The sequence below is a fragment of the Cuculus canorus genome, chromosome 3 (genome assembly GCF_017976375.1).
Source record: "Cuculus canorus isolate bCucCan1 chromosome 3, bCucCan1.pri, whole genome shotgun sequence".
NCBI lineage: Eukaryota > Metazoa > Chordata > Aves > Cuculiformes > Cuculidae > Cuculus > Cuculus canorus.
The window spans coordinates 41,291,822-41,314,693 of NC_071403.1; the positions used below are offsets into that span (position 1 = coordinate 41,291,822).

General features: G+C 37.3%; 1 protein-coding gene across 6 annotated transcripts in view; it reads left to right on the forward strand.

The window, feature by feature from the left end:
* The window catches only part of L3MBTL3 (L3MBTL histone methyl-lysine binding protein 3), an 80,362-nt gene that overhangs the window by 22,902 nt on the left and 34,588 nt on the right, over nt 1–22,872 (forward strand). For 5 of the 6 annotated variants that reach the window (XM_054061480.1, XM_054061481.1, XM_054061477.1 and 2 more), the window contains exons 3-11: nt 670–781; nt 2,946–3,105; nt 4,106–4,274; nt 5,440–5,524; nt 7,764–7,855; nt 11,460–11,564; nt 13,040–13,175; nt 17,896–17,987; nt 18,514–18,665. In XM_054061480.1, coding sequence (XP_053917455.1) covers nt 670–781; nt 2,946–3,105; nt 4,106–4,274; nt 5,440–5,524; nt 7,764–7,855; nt 11,460–11,564; nt 13,040–13,175; nt 17,896–17,987; nt 18,514–18,665 — 1,103 coding nt within the window. The remainder of the gene's footprint in view (nt 1–669; nt 782–2,945; nt 3,106–4,105; nt 4,275–5,439; nt 5,525–7,763; nt 7,856–11,459; nt 11,565–13,039; nt 13,176–17,895; nt 17,988–18,513; nt 18,666–22,872) is intronic. The other variant, XM_054061478.1, reaches the window with a different exon arrangement.

A 22,872-nucleotide genomic window follows, 5' to 3' on the forward strand; every position in this document is an offset into this window, starting at 1 on the left:
ATTTTCATCTGGTAGCGCTGTAATCGTTATGGCATTTGGAAGACGTTTTTCTGCTGGCAGAAGGATGGATATAACTCCTGGTGCTCTTGTGTAAGCACAGCATGCGGGGTATTTTTGAACCTTGCTTCTGGCTGACAGTAATATCACGTTCAGCGTGTAATTAAACAGCTCATAAACTGCCTTTAGATGTTTGTTTATGTGCACTTTACAGTACTGTGTTTTCAGAGGATACTGAAATTCTTGTATTCTGTGAAGCATTTGTGTTTGACATTCAGTTCCCTTTTCCTCAACAAAAATACTCTGACTGCAGTCCATTATTTTGCTGGCGATGAAAAGCATATGGCTAGGAGATTTTCCTATGAATTTCTGTTGCTGTTTTTTTTAATTCTTCTGTGTAAGTTAGATATCAGTCTGCATGTGGAGGCATCTACATCAATATCTATTGCAAATTAATATTTTTTAGGTAACAAAATGAGTTTGCATTTTGCTTGATAAAAAAAGAAGGGCTTGTTCCTAGTTCCTTGGGGATGAGCAGAAACATATAGACATTAGGAAATTCTGTGTAGTGAGGATGCCATGTAAAACCAATCTTGATGAATAGAAGAAGACACCATCAAAGTGTATTATGAAATTTTTACTATACTCTATGCCATTTGTTTTTCCTTATAGTTTAGAGTGAATGAATTTGGGGCCCTGGAAGTGATTACAGATGAAACTGAGATGGAAAGTGTTAAGAAGGCAACTGCTACCACAACCTGGATGGTTCCAACTGCTCAAGAAGGTCAGTTACAATGCAGTAGATGTTTTCTGTAGTAGATTTTATTTTGTTTAATGTATCAGTTTTTCTTAAAGATTGCCCCCCAAAGCAACCCAAAACCGTATTTGCTTTAATGCACAGAGTATCTCTGATGAAATTACCTGTATCTTGGGGTATGAACATAAACACATTTTGAGTTAAAAGGAAATAATTCTACTGTTAAACGTCTGAAGTTCAATTGCAGCCATATTTTTTTCTAACAGTAATTTCTTCCATGTTTAGAATCAGTACTTTCCCTCTATTTAATTTGCAAAGTAGTCAGTTTGTTTATTTAAATTATTGAGGACTTTTTAGATGTTATTTTTGTTGAGCTGATACTTTAGACTGCCCACAGATGACTAACTGCCTACAGTTCATTTGAGACCGAAGTACTGCATATTGTAAACTGCTTTAGCATGATCCTGGCTGCTGCTCAGCTGCTGCCAGTGATGTCAGTGTACATCTGCACTGTTGCCTTGCTCCTGCTGACTATGCTTTTTTACAGTATTAAAATTTGTGTGTAGTAACTCTTTAATTATAAAATTCTAATAGTTGTATCTGTCTACTAAATAAGAGGATTCCTAGATTTAAAATAATGATGTAAGGAAACACCTTTTTTTTTCCAAGGAAAGATGTCTTACAAGGTCATAAATTCTGAAAATTTTGATACACTGACTCCATCAATGGCGGGTAGCATGAAAGAATATTGCACGTGGTTTTGTGATTACTTAGGACTACCTAGTATTTTTTCCTTATTGATAGTATATTTTATAACTTTTCTTTTAAAATACGTGTTCTGTAAGTCCTTTGAAAAGCAGACTTCAAAATTTTGGTTTAATAAAGTTCTCCTTTGCTACCCTGCCACCACTGGGTCTTAATTGTCTTGTGACTTTTGTGAATAGTTGAAACGTTTACACCAGTGGGAGAGTAGTTTGGACCTCAGCTGTGAGGTCTGAAGCTTCAGACCACAGCTACTCTGTTCTGTAAGTCTGTCTCCAAGGCAGTGATAGTTCTTCAAGATTCAAATCTGTGATGATTTGAGTGGCAACAGTGCGATAGTGTAGTAGCACAACAGGTTCTCTCCTTAGACTGAGAGATCACAGATTTATACAGTAAAGCATACAACTTCCTCCAATACAGTCTGATAAACCTAAAAAAAAAAAAGTATTGCTACTGAATTAAAGGGCATTCATGGACACATAAGCATACCAAGTGAGCATCCTTCTACTACCTTACGCTAGCCTTGATTAATTTAATATTCCTCAAAGATAAAAATATTGCTCGTATTTTCCATTGTGAGAGGAAATAGTTGTTCCGAAGCGTTAATGATGCTGGAGTGTAAATATAGCATGTAAATCATGTATTTTTCTAGTGGAGGTAGTCTGTACATGAGTTCATTTGACTTTGCTTTCAAAGACAGCACAGTGCTCAGGCAAAAGACTTTGTTTGCCTTTTGGGGTGTGCAAAGTCAATGACCGGCTCTAGAAGCTGGAGAACCTGACAGTGCTTCATACTAGCCTGTTAACGAAGAAATGGCATCTACTCCGAGGCTACACACCTCTTGTGAGGAAATTGTAACTTAGGATGAGTGAGTAACTTGGTATTTGAAAATTTATTTGTTACAAATTAGTGGGTTTTTACTTCTGAGAGACCTCAGGCAGGTTGATCAATAGCTACTGCTGTGAGAGACTGGAGAATGTAGTCAGTGATTTACTTCCAGAAGTAAGTTCACCTATTGAAAGATAACTCCTTCCCAAACCTTATTCCCAAATGACCCTCTGTATAGGTAAAAAATGAGGCATGTCAGCACAACATAAGGTGGTGGACTCCATGAAATGATAAGTGTGTGGGCAGTCAAGGCAGTGCCTGTCACTAAATTCACTCCTTCCATGAATAGCCACAACCAGCAATGTTGATGTGCTGCTGATGACAGAAGCATGGAATTGGTGGATTTCCCTCTCTCATGTTGCAATATGAAAACCCACCTTGCTGGCCAGAATTACACATGCTGTACAGGTACTAACTCCCAGTTTTGGATTCTAACAAGAGTGACATGACTTTCGATTTTCTGTTTGTTTGGCAAGGCACGTTGAGGATGGTTGCAAACGTATCACCTCTACTTAAGTGAGTTACTTTTTTCATTGTGCAGCCTTTTCAGAAAAGATGGGGATCCCCACAAAGTTGAAGGAAACTGCAAAAATGGATGGACTTGTTTTCTGTGAAAACTGTTACAGCTATGGTACCATAGAAGACTTTGTTCCTGAGGGGAAATTTTGCAGCCAGAAATGTGCCCAACAAGTGAAAAACAAGTAGGTGCTATTGTAAAGCATAGAAACAATGAATTTGGCATAAATGCAGTGTGAAATAAAATTGGTGGGATAGAACATTAACAGTGGGGCAAAGGGATGTAGGGAGCAGCTATGTTTTTGTGAGTCTTCATTAGTTTATGATGTTTTCTCCTGTAAATACATTAACGATATTTGGTTTTGTCTAACACTGATGTTGAAAGCAGTCTTTTTTGCTGTGTGTTTGCTGTGTTCTGCTGTCAGAGGCAAGTGGTAGAAGTCTAAGGGATGCATGAGTCAATGTCAGACTTCCACCCTGTTTCATAATCATTGGAATTGAGATAATCAGTAATAAGATGGTTGATGTGGTAAGTTAATTATAATTAAGTGCTAGTGCTATGTTGCAAATGACAGTGAGTGAAAACATGAGCATATTGTAGTTTCTCAATTCCTTTTCTTTTGGCTAGTGCAGTTCATCTCATCATTAAAGAAGGTTTGTGTTAGTATGTCCATTCTGTATTGCATATTATTACATCATGTCAGTTTTTAACATCTATGATTTAATGCATTTTTTTCATTTTTAGCTAATTACTTCTAAGTTTTCTGTTCTGATTGCTTGTTTAGCAATTTGTACAGTTATGTACTGCTTTCTCCAGCTGGATTTGTCAGTCTTAACAATTACCCTTGCCTTCCTTTCTGTAAATTGCCCTGCAATCCTGAACATTTCACAGTTTGCTTCTCCCTGAGACTTGATGCTACATGGGAAAAGAAACACTATTCGAAACATGCAGAACTTGTTCAGTGTAAGCTGACAGCTTTCCTTTTGCAATTGCTATTGTGTGTCTTTTCAGATTAATTCTTTTGACAGATGTAATTTTCAGTAGCATTTTTAAGAATGGACTTGGTAAAATACCCTGGGACCTACAAACACTTGACCTTCAGACTTACTCCCTTTTTACTTATTTTATGAATATGCGAAGTGAAATAATACTGGCTTTCTGTCATTGTGTTGTTTTTGTAATAGAGAACCAAAGGAGGAAAAGCCCAGCATGGAATGCAATGGGGAAGATGATTCCAAAGGCATTCGGAAAAGAAAAGCAAAGTTACCTCTCAAAGAAGAGTCCAGGGATAATGGGGAGAAAAAAGAGAATCCTGATGAAAGTGTTAGTATGCATCATAAACCTATTCTGCAGGTATTTTGGTGGGAATTCTGCTTTATATTGTGATGTCAGTAACTTCATCAGTCTGCAAAGAGAAATCATGACATCACTCTCTCAGAGCCACAATAAGTAGTTGGCTCACTTAGCAATTGAATTACACCTCAAGAGTAAATTGTAATTATTGACAATGAACTGATAAGACCTGTTTTTTATCTTTTTTTTCTCCTTTTTTGAGAACAGAACAAAAAATATTTAAAGGGAAATGATACTAACCTAGACTTCCTATGTCTTCAGCGTAGGAAAATAGGAGTACATATCTTCCAACACCTGTTACTTTGCCACTCTGCACATGAATAAATGACTATAGACCAATAATTTGTTTACAAAGAAAGCTATGTTACTGTTAATAAGAGGAGGCTTTTAATTTTCTTAGTGTAATTTCCCATAGAAAATCACAGCTAAAGATATGGGTTTGTTTTGTGTTTCAGTGTAATGTGTTCATTTTTTTTCCTTTTGGATTTATTTTTCATTTTAGAATAAACTTATCATAGAACCTTCCCTTAATGTTTGTTTTCCTGTAATATTTGTTTTCTTCCCAATAGCTGTGGCACTGCTGGGAGGACAGTTTTGAGCAAGAAGGGGAGAGCTCTACCAAATTGTCAAAAGACACTAGAGTTGTCAGAAGGGAATTTGTAGCTCTTTGTGTTGCGGTATCTTAGGCAAAAGTCAGGGGACACCTTCTTTGGCTCCATGCATCTGCCCTCTCAAATGAGGACTTATTCTGTTCATCTGTTCAGGTCCTAATCAGTGTCATTTTATAGTTAGTAAAGCGATTGTACATTTGAAAAAAGCAGACTGAAGATGTGAGGGGTTTTCCTTTACATTATTTTGGAAGCATGAACATACCAAAGATACTGCTATTTGTCTCAGGCTCAGCCAGACCTGCCATGGGCTTCGTGGTCTGTCCACAGCATAAATAAGGCTGACTGGCTGTGAGAGTCCTCCTCTTTGTCATTTTCACCATGTTTGCTGTGATTGTCACTGTTGGCTTGCTTTGTTTTTGTTAGACACCTGCAGCTTTGATACAGCAGAGAGCTATGTTAGTAGCCATTTAAGAGAAGTCAGAGTTAAACGTTGAGTTTTTTATTGTACTAAACTTAGAAGTAACGCGGTTACTGTACTCTTTTTTTTAATTTAGGAGGACAAACCTGAAGGAAGGATCTTGAGAGTCTCACAAAGAGCCAGGAGAAAAAGAAAAGGGGAAATAACAGTTTTGAAACAAAGTAAGTTAGATTATGAAACAAAAATCTCGACTATCTATTCTTTAGGGAATATCTGTCTCTTATTGTGAATTGCCAGCATTGTTTTATTGAATTTGTATTCCCTATTGAATAAATTTTTTTCAGTTCTGTAAAAAGAGAATGCCGGTGTTATTTATAGCAATTACGTTTGAAGGATTGAAGAACCAAGAAAGCCAAGTGAAAACTGGGGAAAAAAACCTATCACTTGGAGATTGATTACCTTTTATAAAGAGCCAGTTTATATACCTGTGGCAATATGGAGGAGGATATAGTGAATGTAAATGTAATTGATGCACATTTTAGGGGTTTTGTTCATTCCTCTAAAGAGCGCTGGTATTAAAGGGAATCAGATCCATTGAGTTCCCAGATGTTGAAAGGCATGTATTAAGCAGAAGTTAAAGTTTACTTTTGTTTCCTTGGGGATCAATTTCGTATCTCCAGTATGTGCTGGAAGTAGACACATTTATGATACTGTTTAGGAATAATTGCTATAATCAGTCCAAAGGGACATGTGCTGCATCAAACGGCATAATAAAACATATTTTAAATGAGTACCATTTTTTTTCAAGCTATTTGTATGATAGATACTTCTAGGAAGAATCAGAAGCTGTTATACCTTAGTGGTGCACCAAGCACAAACCTACATCTTGCCCTCCAAAGCATTTCTTATGGTAGACTCAAGACCATTGCCAGAAGTTTCCAGGCCACTAATCAGCACTGAGCTCAAAATAGCTCTGCTGCACACTGGCCAGATGAAATACTGATTGAAGGCACAGCATCTAAAAGTTACGGAAGATCCCCCTCCCAAAATAGAATTACCTCTAAAATATGAATATTATTTCTACAGTTGTTCCCAGAACTGAAGTGATAAGTGTGTGAGATACAAGCACAAAGCCAGTGCTGTAAGGAAATTACTGCAGTCCGCTGACAGAATGATCTGTACAGACTTCTTCTGTTTTTTTTAATTCGGGAAAATGTTAGTTCAGCACAAGAGAGTTGGTATAAAGGCCAATTTATACTCAGAACTAAGTATGTAACTGTGTGTCGTTGTGCTGAGCAATACCTCTTTTAAATGGAATAGATAAAAACTGTGTAAATCACAAATAAAATGAGTGTGCTTTAATAGTATTGAGCGATCACTGTCATTCTGAAATTTGTTATTTTTTGGTTACCTTATCAGCTTTCTTCAGGAGAGTTTGGCATTATTATTGTTATGGTTTGTGTCCTAGTCATACAAACACCCAGAAGCCCCACAGTCAGGATCAGGACAGAATCGTACTGTGGACTGTGAGGAATCCTCCTAGCAGTGTTAGTTTGTGGTCTGAAATGCTAAGCTGTATGTGCAGAGGAAGCGTTTTAACTGATAACTAGTAGAGCAGAGTAGAGGTGTGTGAGAGTAGATGCATGCATGACCAGCTTCACAAGTGATCTGTTTTTTAAGTTCCTGGTTTTTACTAGTGCAGTTAGTGATTTATTTTCCAGGCTTAAAAACTGCTACTCACTGATGTGACCATAGCCAATGTTACAGTTACTATGCAAGTTTATGTGAGTGTTCATACTGTATGAACAAAGCTGAAACTGGAGGTTTCTGTCATATGCTAATGATGTGTTGGAGGGGAAAATGCACTGGTGACAGTTTTGATGGCTTGGAGAAATTACTGTTAACTCACTGCCTCTCCACCTAAAACCATCAAACTACAAAGTGATAGTGTAGGTTAGAACATTCTGAATACCATTGATGAATAAAGTATTTCAACTGTGATTAAAAAATAGATGTCAGGAGTGCTATCCAGTTGAAAATGTTTTCCAGGAAAAGGTATTATCAGAAAAAAAACTGTTGAGCTACTTTGTGGTTTGAATTGATCTTTTTACACATTTGCAAATTGTATACTTTAATGCTTCTTATGAGCAGCAAGAGAAAAGGGACAGGGGGCAAGACTGCATAAGTTGTTCTTGTCACCTAAAAGATTTTTATTGTTACTAATCAAGTTTTGAACTGCTGGAAACCTTTCTATACAAACCAGTAACCTTCATGTTCCTGGTGCTGTTAAACCTACAGACCCACTTCTTTTCCTGAAGTAAGCCCTGAGAAACACCATGAAGGAATTTAATAAAATGTAGATTTTGAGATGAGTATATTATAAACTTAACGTGTTAGGGTTTTTTTCTTGAGGAGTTAACAGTTACAGAGTTCTGTTGCTATTGTGTCATTTTTTTACAGCTGTACCCTCTAAGGGAAGGCAGGCGTGGTGCTGGGCATCCTATCTGGAGGAAGAAAAGGCTGTTGCAGTACCTACTAAGCTTTTTAAGGAGGTATGATCTTCTGAAGTTTAAAATCAGTTAGCCATCCAAGATCATGAAATTTCTAGGAAATCAATTAAAAAAATCTGAAGATTTTACACTTCTGTGGGAGAAAGCTGTGCTTTTTCAGATTTCTGTAGCTGTAGATGAATGCTGTCATCTGAGACTATGAAAAGCAAATGCTTTTGCACAATCTGCAGGTTCTAGCCTTTCCTTCTAATTTCTGGAGCTAAAAATCTGATAAATACCCTCTTTTTTCATGCCATATCATTCTATTTAAATATGTTAAGAAAGGTCATGTAAAGGTCGTCGTTTGGCTTGTAGCTTTGATTATATTACCTGTCTTTTTGCAGCTCCTGCTGATGTGTTTTTTACTATGTCAGATAGTAGTTTGGTTTGTTCCTATTTTGTCATCTGAGTGGAGGTCACATCATCATCTCCTGCTTGTCCTTTGCTTGCTATGGTAGTCTTTGACATTTCAGTGCTTTCTCTTGTGTTGTCTCTCTTGTTTGGAAATGAGGTCTGTATGCAAATCCACAAAGTTTTCATGCTGTTATTTCTCTTGCAAAGCATGTGAACATGTCTCAGCTGCTGTACTTCTGCTATGTATTGCCAGTATTATTCTTCGGTAATTCTGCTATTACTTGTAGTCTGTTTCTTGCATCCATTTTTTTTCTGTTTGCTTTGCACTTCAACCGTTAAATCTTGTATGCAGGGATTAGCTTTTCAGTTTACATGTACATGTGAGCCTGATCTTTAATTGGTATTTTCAGATGCGACTGAGATACAAAAGTAAAGAAGTAGGTTTGCAATGTACAGAATCCATAGATTCGTAGGTGCAAGAACAACAGTTACTTGACCATTCCCTGTACTGTGTACTTGCTGAAAAATATACAAGAAAAAATCTGGATAAGTAGTGCCTTATGTGGAAGGCAGATTTTCAAAACATTGCTCTGCCTGTCTGAAGTTCCATTAAATGTTGTTGCCGCACATGGGCGTATACCAGCCTTTGTGGGCACTGCATGTGGTGGTAAAGTCCGGAGTTACATGATGACATGCTGGCCCCTTTATTTTTCTCTACAGTGTACCTTTCTTATTCAGTCCATCTTATTTAATATTTTCTTTTAAAGTCTTTAGCCCCTGGGTAACTCTAGGGTTTTATTTAGTGTGCAATATTTAAATCCGGTAGCAGAGAGAGAATTCTTAGTAGCAGTCAGTAGTGGCCAGGTAATATTTCTCCAACTTACCAATGGACAAGCAAGCTACAGGAACGGTAAGGTTAAAAAAAATCCCAAATGTCACCACCAGTATTGAATACTTGATTTCCATTTGGATTGTGAGAATTGCTCTCTTTTTTTTTCTTCTTCTTTTTTTTTTTTTTCCAGTTTGAAAGCAGTACTTTTCACAGCATTTTTTGTGTACCCTTAGTTAGGAATGGTCAGGATAATGGAAAGTCCTTCCCACTCCCCTTCCTGCTACTTAAATCTTCAAATAAGTTTTAGGCTGTAACTGACAAGCTCTTAGTGCTCCTCTAAAAGAAAACTATTTACCCTTGAATTTTGTTACTTTCAATCTCCAACTCCCCTTATATAATCTTTCGGGTTTTCTATATGTTCTTGCACCATACATAAGCGTTTCTAATCCTTACTCTACCATCTGATAATTTGCTGACTCCTTTTCCTTTACTCTTATTTTGTTCTTGTATCTATCTGTTCTTAACAAATTATCTTCAAATGTTTGTTGTGATATAGTGAGAATGATGCACAAATTTGAAATCTGTTAAATAGTGAAGTTATTCTTTCAAAATTTGCCTGTTATTTTGCTGTAACAGAAGCCAAACTAAAGACTGTGTTGTCTTAAAGTTTTAGATTTGACAATGGAAAAAATAGTGAATAACGCATATCTTAAATGTCAGGAAATATCCTTAATTTTTACTATATTGTTTGTTGAGTATTTACTATTTGTGCAGTAATGTTTATTATAATAATGGAAGAATAAACAGCTCTGTGACTTTTTAGTTGTTTCCTTTCTTTGTAATCTTATTTGCGCTTGCTTTTGCAAAATCTCAGTTACATTTTTGGCCACTGTCCCTCAGTGTGTCCGTATTTCTAGCATTTCAGTTTTCCCCTGAGTTTTTTTATCTGTAAAGTATTTATTGTACAGATGGCATTAACTACAAGTCTGCGCAAGATGAACTTCGAAAATTTCACTTTATTGCTCTAAAAATAATGCTCTGCTTTTGCATTCCTCTTGAGGAAATATCCAGAATTATGCATAGTTTAACTTCATTAAACTTTCATTGATGAAAATGTTAACTGTGGAGATGGATGAAATTACCTTTCAAATGCATGTACTGCAGTGAGATACTCTGATCCCTTAACTGTGGTTTACAAAATGATCTGACCTGTTTTTAGATAGGAATTTAGAGCTGTGGTTAGACATCAGTTAGGTGGCCACTTTAGGCTTATCAAAACTGGTCTGGTTCTTCATTTCCTTTCCCCTTGACTGCGCATTTTTGCTCTTGTGCCATGCACTGCAGTTCTATCTTTGGAGTTCATTATTCTGTTATATCACTTGCAGTCAAAGCCACCAAAGAGAGCATTCCCTTTCTTCCAAGTAGGTGAGACCTCTCTGAGTGCCTCACTTGCTACTCTTCATTTTCTATTGGCTGCAGAGGTACTGCAGATGGGTAGGTGGTGTGTATGTAGCTTTTAAAGAGCAACAGAAGGAAGAGGAAGCATATATGATGCTTTTAGTGTCTTTTGTCTGTAACCATTTGGGGCATAAAAACTGTCTAGCTGTGAATTTGGTAACCTGCAAAAAAAGCTCCTCGGTTTTATTCAATTTTTTCTGATGTTCCCTCCAATTTAACGTGAGTATCTACTAGCTTGCTTCCTTCTATAACAGAAGACAAGGAGCATGTTATATGAACACTGATGTCTTCTGATTGAAAATGTCCTTTCTGCTTGGCCTTGTTTTCACATGATTTTTTTGTAAGAAGTTCTTCTAGTTATTGGAATGCGAAATAAGGGTAGTCGTTTTCTTGTGATGCAAAAATATTCCTGGAAAATTGGTTAGTCTGGGACCAACATGCAAAGGAGAGAATGTCATAAAAGAAGCCATCCCTATATACAATGTTCTGTATTTCTGCCTTGCAGTTCGTCTTTGATGGCCTGAGCTGTGCAAATGAAAAGGATAAATAGAGCATAATTGTTGTAATTGTTGCAGGAATGATGACCACCAGGTCAAAGTGTCAGTGTACAGACTGAAAATTATATAATTGCATTGTTAAAAAGTTTTATTTGCTATTAGTGAAAAAAATTATGGGCAAATCGTGCTGTCTTCTTTCTCTTGGGTAACCTTTTTGATAATTCTTCATAATTTTCTTAAGTACTCTCAAGTTTTAAGTTATTCTAGTACCAACATGTTTTTCAAACAGTCATCAATTTGTCTCTTCTGCAGTATGTTTATAAAGTACAATACTATTCTAAAGTAATTTATTAGTTCTTTCAGGTACATGAATAAGAAATAATCCATTGCTCTTTTCCTTACGAAGATACTCTGTCTTTCTCTGATATACTTCTGGAAGTATTGAAACTGTTCTTTTCCATTGCAGTATCAATCTTTTCCATACAACAAAAATGGATTCAAAGTAGGGATGAAGCTGGAGGGTGTGGATCCTGAGCACCAGTCGATATACTGTGTTCTCACAGTGGCCGAGGTAAGTAGAGGCTGTGAGAAGCAATGGTACATGTTTGTAGGAGAAACTGAACTGGAACATCAGCAGCTGAAAGTGCTTGCTCTTCCCCGGCAGGGAGACAGAAACTGTACCTACGAAGATTTTCAATTAATAACACTGTAATAAATCTACTTGACAAACACATACATGCCAACTATGTCCAGTACCATGCAGCGGTGACTCTTTACATACGTTTAATGTATGCAGCTAGAGAAGATGTGTGATGCTGTTGAATGATGTGTGTTTTTTTCTGTAATCCTGCAATTTATATTTTAAAGGGAAAAAAAGCATAAACCCCATAAGTATGACAACTGATTTACAGTGGTTTTATAGAGTTTTGATAGTAATAAGAGTTGCTCCATTCACTGATACAAATATCTAAAACTTCTTTATCTAGGAATTGTGTTACAGTTTTTTCAGGCTGATGGCCTCACAAGTTGCCCATATTGGCAACTTCTACAAATTAGTCTACCATATAAACTCAGTTTGTCTTTTTTCTGCATTTTATGAAATATTTTTTTTGATGAGTAGTTTCTTCGCTTTTAATAATATAAATAGGAACCTGTTTCTCAATTACGCTTTTACATCTTTCAAATATACTTTACGTTAATTTTAGGTAATTTTACCAAATATCCTTTTTTAGTTTTGTTTTGTGAATTAAAATGTGGAAACAGGAATAGGCTATATACTCTGCTCTGTCATTGTTATTCTAAGCAGCTGTAATTTTTGCAGTTTATATCTTTGTAGCCTAGACAAAATTCCACAGAATTCTGAGATGGCAAACTGAAATTTATGTCAGAGTATAAATTAAATATAAAATAGGATCAAAATTATTTTGCTGATGTCTGCAGTAAAGTTACGGCATTTGGCACTCGAGAAGATGTGGAGAATTTTTGTACAGAGAGAGGGATTGTGTGTCCTCTTTTTTCCTCTTCTTGTCAGTGGCTGACTTACTACTTCATAAAATAATGGAGTTCTTGGGGATACCTTCACTGATTTCTCATCTCTAATAAGAGTTCTCAGTAACTGGAGAGCCTGTTGAATATTGTTATTGTTGAGTGCTCTCTTGCATATTGATTAACCAGGATAGCTTGAGAGCATCATTATTTGTGCTTTCTCCATGATTGTGTCAGATGTATTCATGCTCTTCTGTAGGATTTCTGTTTTATTCTGATGCTGGGTTGAATAGTTTTCAAGAACTCTTAACACTACTGGCAACATCCAACTTTTAGTTAATTCATTTTACCAGAAGAGGAGGCACTCATACTGAGAATAGCTTTGCTTTTTTCTTCTTTCCTTTTTATCAAAAGAATTCATTCATCCAGTTCTGGCTTGAGCAGAAGTAAAAGGCTGACTGAAAGAATGCTGTTAATACACATAATACTGAAGAGAAACTGTCATGTCTAGGCCAAACATCTTAAAACATACTGTTGTATATTGTGCATTCTTGCTTTTAGGTTTGTGGCTATAGAATACGACTCCATTTTGATGGATACCCAGATTGTTACGATTTCTGGGTGAATGCTGATTCTTCAGACATTCATCCTGTTGGGTGGTGTGAGAAAACAGGTCACAAGCTTCATCCACCTAAAGGTATTGTTTATTATGAAATGTGTACATTTTCCATAGCTCTGTGATCAAGATTATCTGTGTAATGCTGTAATTATTTTTTGGGGCAGAAACTTTTGTGTTCATGTAGACAGAGTATTTCAACATGGCAAATCAAACTGTACTTTCAAGTCTTGCTGAAATCTTAAGATTGAAATCCTACCTTTTCTATTCAGTGGAAATTCAGAGAAAAGAAGAAAGGTGAACCATAAGGGTAGTTCATAAGATATTAGGAAACAAAGTTAAGTAACAAATCTAGACCCCAAATGAATGCTTATTGCAAGTAAAATGGCAGCATAGTGGTGACGTATGCTTAAACTGTGGTCTTACAGGCAGCTGAGAATCACTTAGTGGAAGGTCTCAGAACATTTTCATTACTAGATCTTGATCACCATTTTTCTACATATGTTGGCACAGACTAGTAAAGGTTGTGCTCTCGTCGCAGAGTAAGCTTTAAATAGAGATAAAAGAGGAATGAACAGATAAAGATGGAGAAAAAATAGTAATATTACAAACTTGAAACCGTAACTTGTACATAGCTTATGTAAATGGCACACAACTGTTGAAATACATGTAATTTGCTTGCTCAATTATTCTGTATCAGATTATGTAATTCCTTTATTTTGGCAGATGGAAGGTACTGAACTGTACTGTGAAGAAAGGGGTAAATGGGCTCCCTTTTGGGGTAGAAGGGGATTAGGTGGCGATGGAGAGAGCCAGTCCTGAAGACAGGAGAGTTATAAGTAAATGAATCTGGCGTTTTGACATATGCAGTGAGAGTAGGGTAATGTGGTTTCAAAAGGCTGCAAAGTGATGAGTGTACAGAGTCAAGAGGGTGTATTATGGAGAACTATCAAAGTGTGGATACAACTGTTGAGGTGTGGAAGGTGAGAGTAAAGCCACTAAAAATGTACAGACAGAGGGCCTGACAGTGTGGGAGAGGGTGGCGTTTTGCAGCTGACCCTTGAAAGAGTATAAAGGAGCATGTGCTGGTCTTGTCAGTGCTCTGTGAGCTCCACACTGGCTATAAGCAGGAGTGCTCCATGCTGCGGCTCCAGTACAGTAGTTTTCATTGGGCATAGTTCTGCATAACTGGCTGTGCAGAAATAGCAATTTCTTGAACATAAATCAGAATTTCTCAGAAAGTTGGCCTCCACTGAAGTAATAACAACACATAGCAAATGAGTAGTCTCCAGTTATAGAGTTATTGATGTTATTACAACATGCTTAGTAAGGTTTATTTACGTGATGAAGGTTTGTCATCTTTTCCATCTTAAATACCTGGTTTAGAAAGCTTAAGCTTTTGTTAACTATGAATTATTGCTGTTGGAAGAAAGTTACTGTCTGTCTCCAAGTCACTTTCATGAAAAGTTTCTTCATTTTCTCTTCTAGTTTTAAATTGGTGGGAAGATTGTTCTTTTGTGTTAATTTTTTTTCACCATACTGAAGCAGTGGATGGGTCTTTCACTTAGGAGAGTTGTAGAGCCTATCAGAGCTATTGACGGAGACAAGTTAGGAGAATATATGATGGTAATTCTCAGGGTTGTGGTTATCATCCTGCACAGCTATATTCTCCTGCCATCCCCAGTATATATTCTTCATTTTGAATAGCCGGGCTCTTCTCTGGTGTTTTTATCCAAGACCTGCAAAGTGCTTGGCTCTTCGTATGGTTTGACTCACTTCACCTCAGTGGTAAACCATTTCATCATTGATGAGGTGTGTGCTTGCTGAAACCTGCTGTTGTACTTGGGCGACTTCTTCCTTTGTCCTAGTGCAAGCAGTGCTTGCACATGGCATGAAAGAGGAGCAGGAAAGAACAAGCAGTATGGTAGAGTGATGCATGGAAGGGAGGCGGACAGCAAACAACTGTTCATCAGTTAAACATACTTTTTCGGCAGGAAAGGAGGGAGCTCTCAAGGGAGATTTGGGGGGCCTGGTAACTTGATTCTTTGTTTTCTGTGAGGGTTGAAAGAGGGTAACTTTCCACACAGACCTAAATCAGTCTTTCCTTGTTAGGTCTGGAGGGATGGGAAGCTGTTTATTATGATAGGGAGAACTGTGGATGTTGTGAGGGATGTGAGAAAGGAAGAATATTTTTATAGATGTTTTCTGATACCTATTTCTATCCTTGTTTATTAAAATGGAAGGGGCAGATAATTCTCGGTACTGCCAGGCAGGACAGGGGTCATGGCAGGGTCCCCATGGCAGCAGAGGCAGCGGGTGCCTGCTGCTGGGCTTCCAGTGGACATGGGAGTGAAGCTGCAAAACCAAACTGGGCTTCAGGGAAGAAAAAGGATGGTGTTTCAGGATGCTGTTCATTCTCTGTGCAGAGAAGGTCAATTTTCTGTCTCATGCAGGTGAAGCCTGCAGAGGCGGCTGGGGGGCCATGTGTGTTCCTAGAATTATCATGGGCTTCCCAATGGTGATATACTCTGGACTTTTGCCTGGATCGAGCCAAAAATCGTTTGGATGCAAGAGGGAGAAGCTGGTGCAACAGAGGCCACCTGGTCTTTTGAAACCACTTCAGAAGAGTTGCTCTGCAGTCAGCAAAGGAGGGAGAATCCTGGAAAACTGCCTGTCACAAAAAGTCCCAAAGTAAAAATTGAATTGACTGTTCTATATTTAGTGACTAAATCAATTCACCTTTGCTGCTTTTTTGAGAGAGGAGGTAGGAGCTAGAGATCTCCCTTTCTCACTTGATGACAGGAAGATCCATGCTGTCTAGAAACTGCTTCACAATCTACTGAAATATTTTTTTTTCCCATGGACATTGACATAGTACCTGATCCAATCACATGTGCAGTAGGCAGGAGTTTTGTCTACTGTGAGTTTCTGAGTTAGGTTTGAATATCCTCTAGAATTACAGAGGGAAAATTAAAACCTTGATACTGCATTCCTTTAAAAATTATTTCAATTGGTCTACAGCTATAATATATCAAGAAAGAAGCAATTGGATTATAAAGAAAAGTGTCATTGTTTGGACTTGGAGGTTAATTTGTATTAGGTAATATTTAAAATTAAAACTGAGAAAGGCAGATGTGGAGAAGGTGAAGTTGAAGAATTCATTACTTGTGGTTCTTATGAAAATATGAGATTCTCTGAAGATTAAACAGCTTTTGTCTGTGGTATATTTGAGTAGCAAACAGTCAAAAGGTGACACAATTCAGTAGTTAATGCAATCACTTACTGAATCTGGTAGTGGTTTTGGTCTTGTTTTATTTGACTGTAACATATGAAATAAAATAGATGTTCCTGTAACTGTTATTTAACAGGTGAATAAAGGAAAAAGACTTATTTGCTTACAACTCTTAGCATTGCTTTGTAGATAAGAAGTACAAACAGTTTCTTCTGGATCATTTTATGCAGTTCAATGTATTATGAATTATTTTATTTTTTCCTCTAAGAAACTAGAAGAGACAAACTATCAACTTAAATTTATATTTCTTTCCTAGTGCTGTATTCACAGAATAGAAAAAATGGAAAGTCCACACAAGGGACAGTTTGCACCATAAATTCTTGAGAGGTCCTGGGGCATTGGTGGTGTAAGCAATTATTTTGATATAACTTAGGAAGTTTCTTCCAAAGCTAGTAGTGGTCATGCTGTATTAGTAGTGTCCTGGGGATGTAGTAGGGTAAAGTCTGCAGAAGGAAGGAATTTTTTTTTATGAGACTGACTGGTATAGTGGAAGAGCTGTAGGTCCTGTAGGCCCTTTGCTGTTTCTGAAGTAGAAGCAACAGATTAAAAAGTAGATGAGGAGTACTTGTGCTGTGTGTCAGTCAGACCACCAAAGGAAAGTTAGTTGATACCCCTGAGGCAGAGAGGTGGTAAGGTGCAATTTTCTTGGGCAGAGACAACAGAGGCGGCTTTTAGCCTGTGCCACTTAGAGAGTTTTATTCAAAGGGGTGGAGATTATAGGCTCTTATATATAGATACATCTTACTGAGACTGATTTTTGATACCGAGCAGAATTACAGATTTTAGTTTCTAGGCTCCCCCTAGATGTTCTGCTCCTTGAGGACCTTCAGGTGCCCTGATGGCCAGGACTGTGAGGTTAGAGATGAGGGACAGAGCAGTGGGTTTGTAAAAAATGCTCCTAGTTTGCTTTGAAGGGGAAACTGAAACTGAGGTGAAATCTCTGAGTTCTTGCCTAGTGCTTTTTTTATATGACTTCCTCCCTGATGAAGATTAGGAACAGTTGAAATGTCAGTCCTAGCTAACTATAAGAAACTAATAATGTGCAGCTCAAGAAAGTAGAATATTTTGCTCAGTTAGTGTAAAGAAAGCTTGACATTTTGGTAAGGAAGCTCAGCCAACCCTGAGTAAAAAGCATGATTCCTCTTTGTAATACTAGATGCCCAAATAAAAACAGAAGATCTTCTTCGACTTACTACTGAACTCTGTAAGCTCCTCTATAGTGCCTTCTGCTTAGATGTCCACTAATCCGAACCAGTGCTCGCTCAGAGACTTAGTAAGTTCATATTGAGGTCAAATTAATAAGTGGTTTTAAAGTAAATTTTCATAGTGTAAATTATATAAAATTAAAATAAATAGATAACAATACCTAATCTTTTTAGTTTTGAAAATGTAAGAAATAGTTTAGAACTGGATGCAAAAAGTAATTTGATCGATTAAGGTCAAATCAGCTACGTGTGCCTTGTGTCTCATGCATATCAATTCTTGCCATTTTTTATGACCCCCATTTAGGATACAAGGAGGAAGAATTCAGCTGGCCCTCATACCTAAAGGCATGCAAAGCTCAAGCTGCTCCTAAGTCACTGTTTGAAAACCAGAATGCGGTAAGTACTCACTTGTTACTAGTTAGGAAAGTTGCTAATATGCTCGTGTGTGGTAGAGCATCACAGCGCATTTCAGTGATGGCAGATTTGAGACCTGAAAGATAAAAATGTTTATAACAAATTCAGTAAAAATCTCCAGTTCACCTCTGCAATTGTGATCCATTAATTTTTTACTAGTCTATTTAAACATCTAATCTGGCATATTCACAAATAGTGTATTAAATGAAATTTAAGACTCGTTAGTAATCCTCATAATGTTGTGGAACAAGCATGGTCTTTCAGAAAGAGTGTCTGAGACAGAATTAAAACCAACACTTGTAATATTAGCAGGATGTTTTGAGGTTTTTTTATTTCATAAACCGTGAGCCTGTGTTTGAGCAACTCTCATGTCAGCTAATTAGGCTGATGCCGCTCTGTTGAGGCAGCTAATTGAGAAACTTAGAAATGACATGAATGTATTGATTGTGGACACTGGGGAGATTTCTGGATTTACAGTGTTTATCTTCAATTAAATGTCTTTATGTAGACAGTGATGCCATCGGGATTTCGAGTAGGGATGAAGCTGGAAGCCGTAGACAAGAAGAATCCGACTTTCATTTGTGTTGCTACGGTAACAGACATGGTGGACAATCGCTTTCTGGTTCATTTTGACAACTGGGATGAGAGTTACGACTACTGGTATGATATTTTTGTTTTGTATCCTAGTGAGACTGATCAGAAATGTGTTAGCTTTAAGCAGTATTTTCTGTGATACTTTCCAGACTGTCAATATAATTACCATACCAACTTTTACTAGATTTGTAAAGGTGGCTGACAAAAGTGTATCTCAGTGACAGGCTACAGGAATCAAATTTCACATGTCAGGTTGCACATAAAATATTTCCAGAGCTCGTACTAAATGAGTGCTGCTACATCTGGAGTTGTGGACTAATTTCTCATTTCAGTTACATGCTATGGCTCAGGTTGATACATTAAGTGAAGATTATGTACCATGATAATGTGACTGATCATGCACAGAATTGGGTTTACATATAGTTGTAAGTTGAAAGAAAGGCTGTGTTTTCTCACAAGGTTCTCAAAGCTCTGTGTTGTTCAGACATAACCTTACCCATCTTCTGTAAGGCATCAGAATAGTGGCAAAATCTGGTTTTGCTGGTTTTTGTTCTACATTCCTCTGAGAACTGGGATCCTGGTATCCTGACCTGTCTTGGAGATAACCTTTCTGCATCTTCTGTTGTGGAGGGGCTTTGTGTATCTATTAGTATGTGAAAAGTCAGTGGGCAGAGGGGAGCATACTACAAGCATAAAGATCCTGAAGGAAATTCAGGCTTTGACTGCCACAGTGCAGGTTTGTGTTTTCACTTGCATCTGCCTTTAGCAGGTCATTTAGATGAAATATCTTAAATTCTTTGAAGAGCAAGTTACTGCAGAACAGTTGGACCATTGTAAGCCTACGTCTTGGGTTCCACAGTGGCAACTTAATTGTATATCAGCCTGTAAAAATAAACTGAGAAAGTTTTCTTCATCCTCATTTGATGACTGCTTAAGCGCTATATCAGTGAGAATGACATGAAACTGTTATGTAACTTAAAAACTTTGTGAGTCCATCTCTTCACCTAGCAACTGTATAGGCTACAGGAAATATAAGCTCTAGGAGAACTAGGTTATTGAAGCAGCGATGAAGAGTCATTTTGGTGAAGTCAGGAACTGAATTTCAAGATAATAGTCCTTACGAGTCAAAGACCGGATAGATTAGTGATTATTTCCATGAGGAAGTAACACGGAACATATATTTCTTCTACAGCAGAAAACTGTCAACTGGGAAGAGGTATTCTGAATTTCCAGATATTCTAATCCTCACTAATAACAGTTAGGCCATTAAAAATTAAAAGAGCAGTTAGGCAAGCACAATGCAATACAACCTGTAGCTTGTTCAGAGGTAGCATACGTATCTCTGAAACACTGCACTATGGGTAGTGACATGCACTGAATTTCAGGCTTGTTAATATTGCCATGTCAACAGGAATTTTGTCCACCAATCTTCTCAAAAGAAGGAAACACAGTTTTTTAAGTGCATATCCAGACTTTTTGCAGTCATAGTATTCTGAAGTGGGATTTCTGAACTTGAAATGTAGAATACATGATATAGTATCTTCTTAAAGGATGACGGCAAATTGAAATGGAAAATGTATTGCAGTTTGAGAAATCAGTAGACATGTAAAGCCAAGCTGAAGGTTTGTTCTTTTGGTGAAATTGTAATATCTTTCTGGAAGGATCAAGAAGATGCTACCAAAAGTACTGTGCATGGAAATTAAATTTTGAGTGGTGTGGCCTACTTCTCTGCTTTGCTGCAATTGAGAACAAGTCAATAGAGGAGGAAGGAAAGAAAATGGGAGAGAAGAACAGCAAATGAAAATAGCAGTGGAATGTCTGACCAAAAGAGAGCCTGAAAATGCATTCTGAATGTATCCAACTTATATTTTGAATTTTAGATGCCAGGTTTATAGGGGCCTTAAAATATCTTAAGTCTCTTAAGTTTCACATCTACCAACTGGTGTCTGCAAATAAAAGTGTAAAGTTCTGTTTGGATTACCCAGAGCAGAGCCTCACAGGTTTCCCTGTGCCTGCTTGTAAGTTTTAATCTCAGGATTGTACTGAAGGAGAAATTATGCATTTAGTGTATGTAATAGATTATTTTCAAACAAGTATCTTTAATTTTTTCCTGTATACCTTTTGTGATTTAGCTACTTTGAGTAGATTGAACTTTTTTGTTGAGGCTAAAAGCTCCTTCCTCTTCTTGTATTACTAGAAGATAGTTGACTTATTTTACTGGACTTCAGACCACAGAAATCTGCTGTCATCATCTAACCTTTTTTTAAGCTTAAGGCTTTCAGCCTGCGTAGACTCTTCCTGACTTTTCCCTGAACATTAGAAAATACGTTACTAGTTGAACATAAGTACTCTGGTTAGAATTAGTTGTTACAGAGCTCTGTAATGCATGACAGTGATACGTTCAGTGTATTATAAATCCCATTAGATTGTCCTTTGATACTGGCTTTCAGAAGGAAGAACAGAGAAGAAAATTGACAATTTTGAGACTTATCTTCGGAAAAGACCTGTACTACAGAAGTCATCAGGTCTTTTCCACCTGTCCCATCTTTTTTTATGAAACAAATAATAGTTCTCTGAGAGTCAAAAGCATTCACTCTGAGTGGAATTTCCGAATTTTCTTAGGGTTGACTGAATCTGGAAAGAACAAGTGGGAGTCTTTGGGTACGTCTGTCTACACACAGATTTACATTGCCTCAGCTTTGGTGACATTCTTTTGTCATCAAAATTTTTTTGTCACCAAACCCAAACACAGCCGGAGCTTGCACAGGCGTTGAAGCTGTTCAAGCTTGTTACTGCTTGCCCACAGGAGAGATGGAGGCATGGCAGTGCTGGACTTGCTGCAGTCCAGACTCAGCTCTGGAAGCCCTCATCCACAGCTTGGTCTGAACTTCCACTGGAGATGAGGTGCTACAGTCAGCTTTTCGGAGAAAATACAGTGTCCCATGCTACACTCACCTGTCTGTCTTGCAGAGAAAAAAACATTTCTAAAGCACCTTGTGAAGACAAATCAGCTTTTGATTTTCTGAACTGTTTTCTTATCTGTATGAGTTTTGGAACAGACTGGACTTTGGTGTCCAGTTCTGCTCTCCAGCAGCATCTACTACTTTGCTAACAGCCATGTTGTGCTCTACTTGTTTAATTTTTGATGTAATTAACTGTGTTCCACTCTGTCTTTGAAAAGGAACAGTCTTTTGGAATGCATTATATTATGCCAAAAAGAAGGTACTACAGTCCTCAAGAATCATGAGTCACAGTGCATGGTTTTAACTATTTAAATGCAAAATGGACTGGTATCTGACCCTAAAGCTCTAAAATCTCATGCAAATCACCATGCAGATTTTACTTATCAGACTTTACACTTACCAGACTTTAAATAGAAAGTAAGGTAATGTGGCTTGCTATACCATCTCTGAATGGATACCATAACATCATGGGCCACATTTTAAGGAGTGCTAAATGTGGCTAAAATAGTACCGGCTTTACGCTTGTCAATGATGAAGTATTCTCACTTATGCACTAGATGGGGCTGCAGGATGGTTTCTATGTTTTCCTTTATTTTTTTTTTCTTCTTTTTTTATGCACAGTTGGATGACTGACATCTCACAGTCATAAAGTTGTATGAATAGCATTCTTGAGGGCATATTATTATTTGTGCATAAAACACGTGTGTATGAGTAATTCTTGAGAGATAACATTTTCATTACAGATTGTATCTACATTTAATGAAGTGAAAATAAAAATACCAAAAGGTTTGTTTCTTCAAAAAGGAAACCCAGAAATTATTTCAAAACAGAAAATTAGTATAACATATGCAGCTTATTTTAAAGAAAACGTTGATTACTAAATAAAATCTCTGTCCACATCTTTGAGAAGAGACTTATTTGGGGAAATATTTTTTACAGGAAATTGAATATTCCTTTTTTTAACAGACAGTATTATCATCCATCTTTCTTGATTTGAATTTATTGAGTGGTAAGTATAAAACTAATTTTTGGGAAGAATTAACAGGACAACTGAAAGTGACCAACAGAGAAATACTAAGTCTTCTTCCATAACTGGGTCTCCTGTTGAGTCACGCTCTCCTGCTATAAATTAAGGATTATTGAACTGCACACATGTTCCTTTTGTGCAGAGAGGTGCAGGCTCCAGTGCTTCACGTTGTCAGCTGCTCTCAGATTTCCTTATTGCAGAACTTCCTCTTGGCCTTTTACATCATGTAACTTTTCTCTCCTTTGAAATCTTTTCTAAGATATAGTTAAGCTGTCCGTAACTC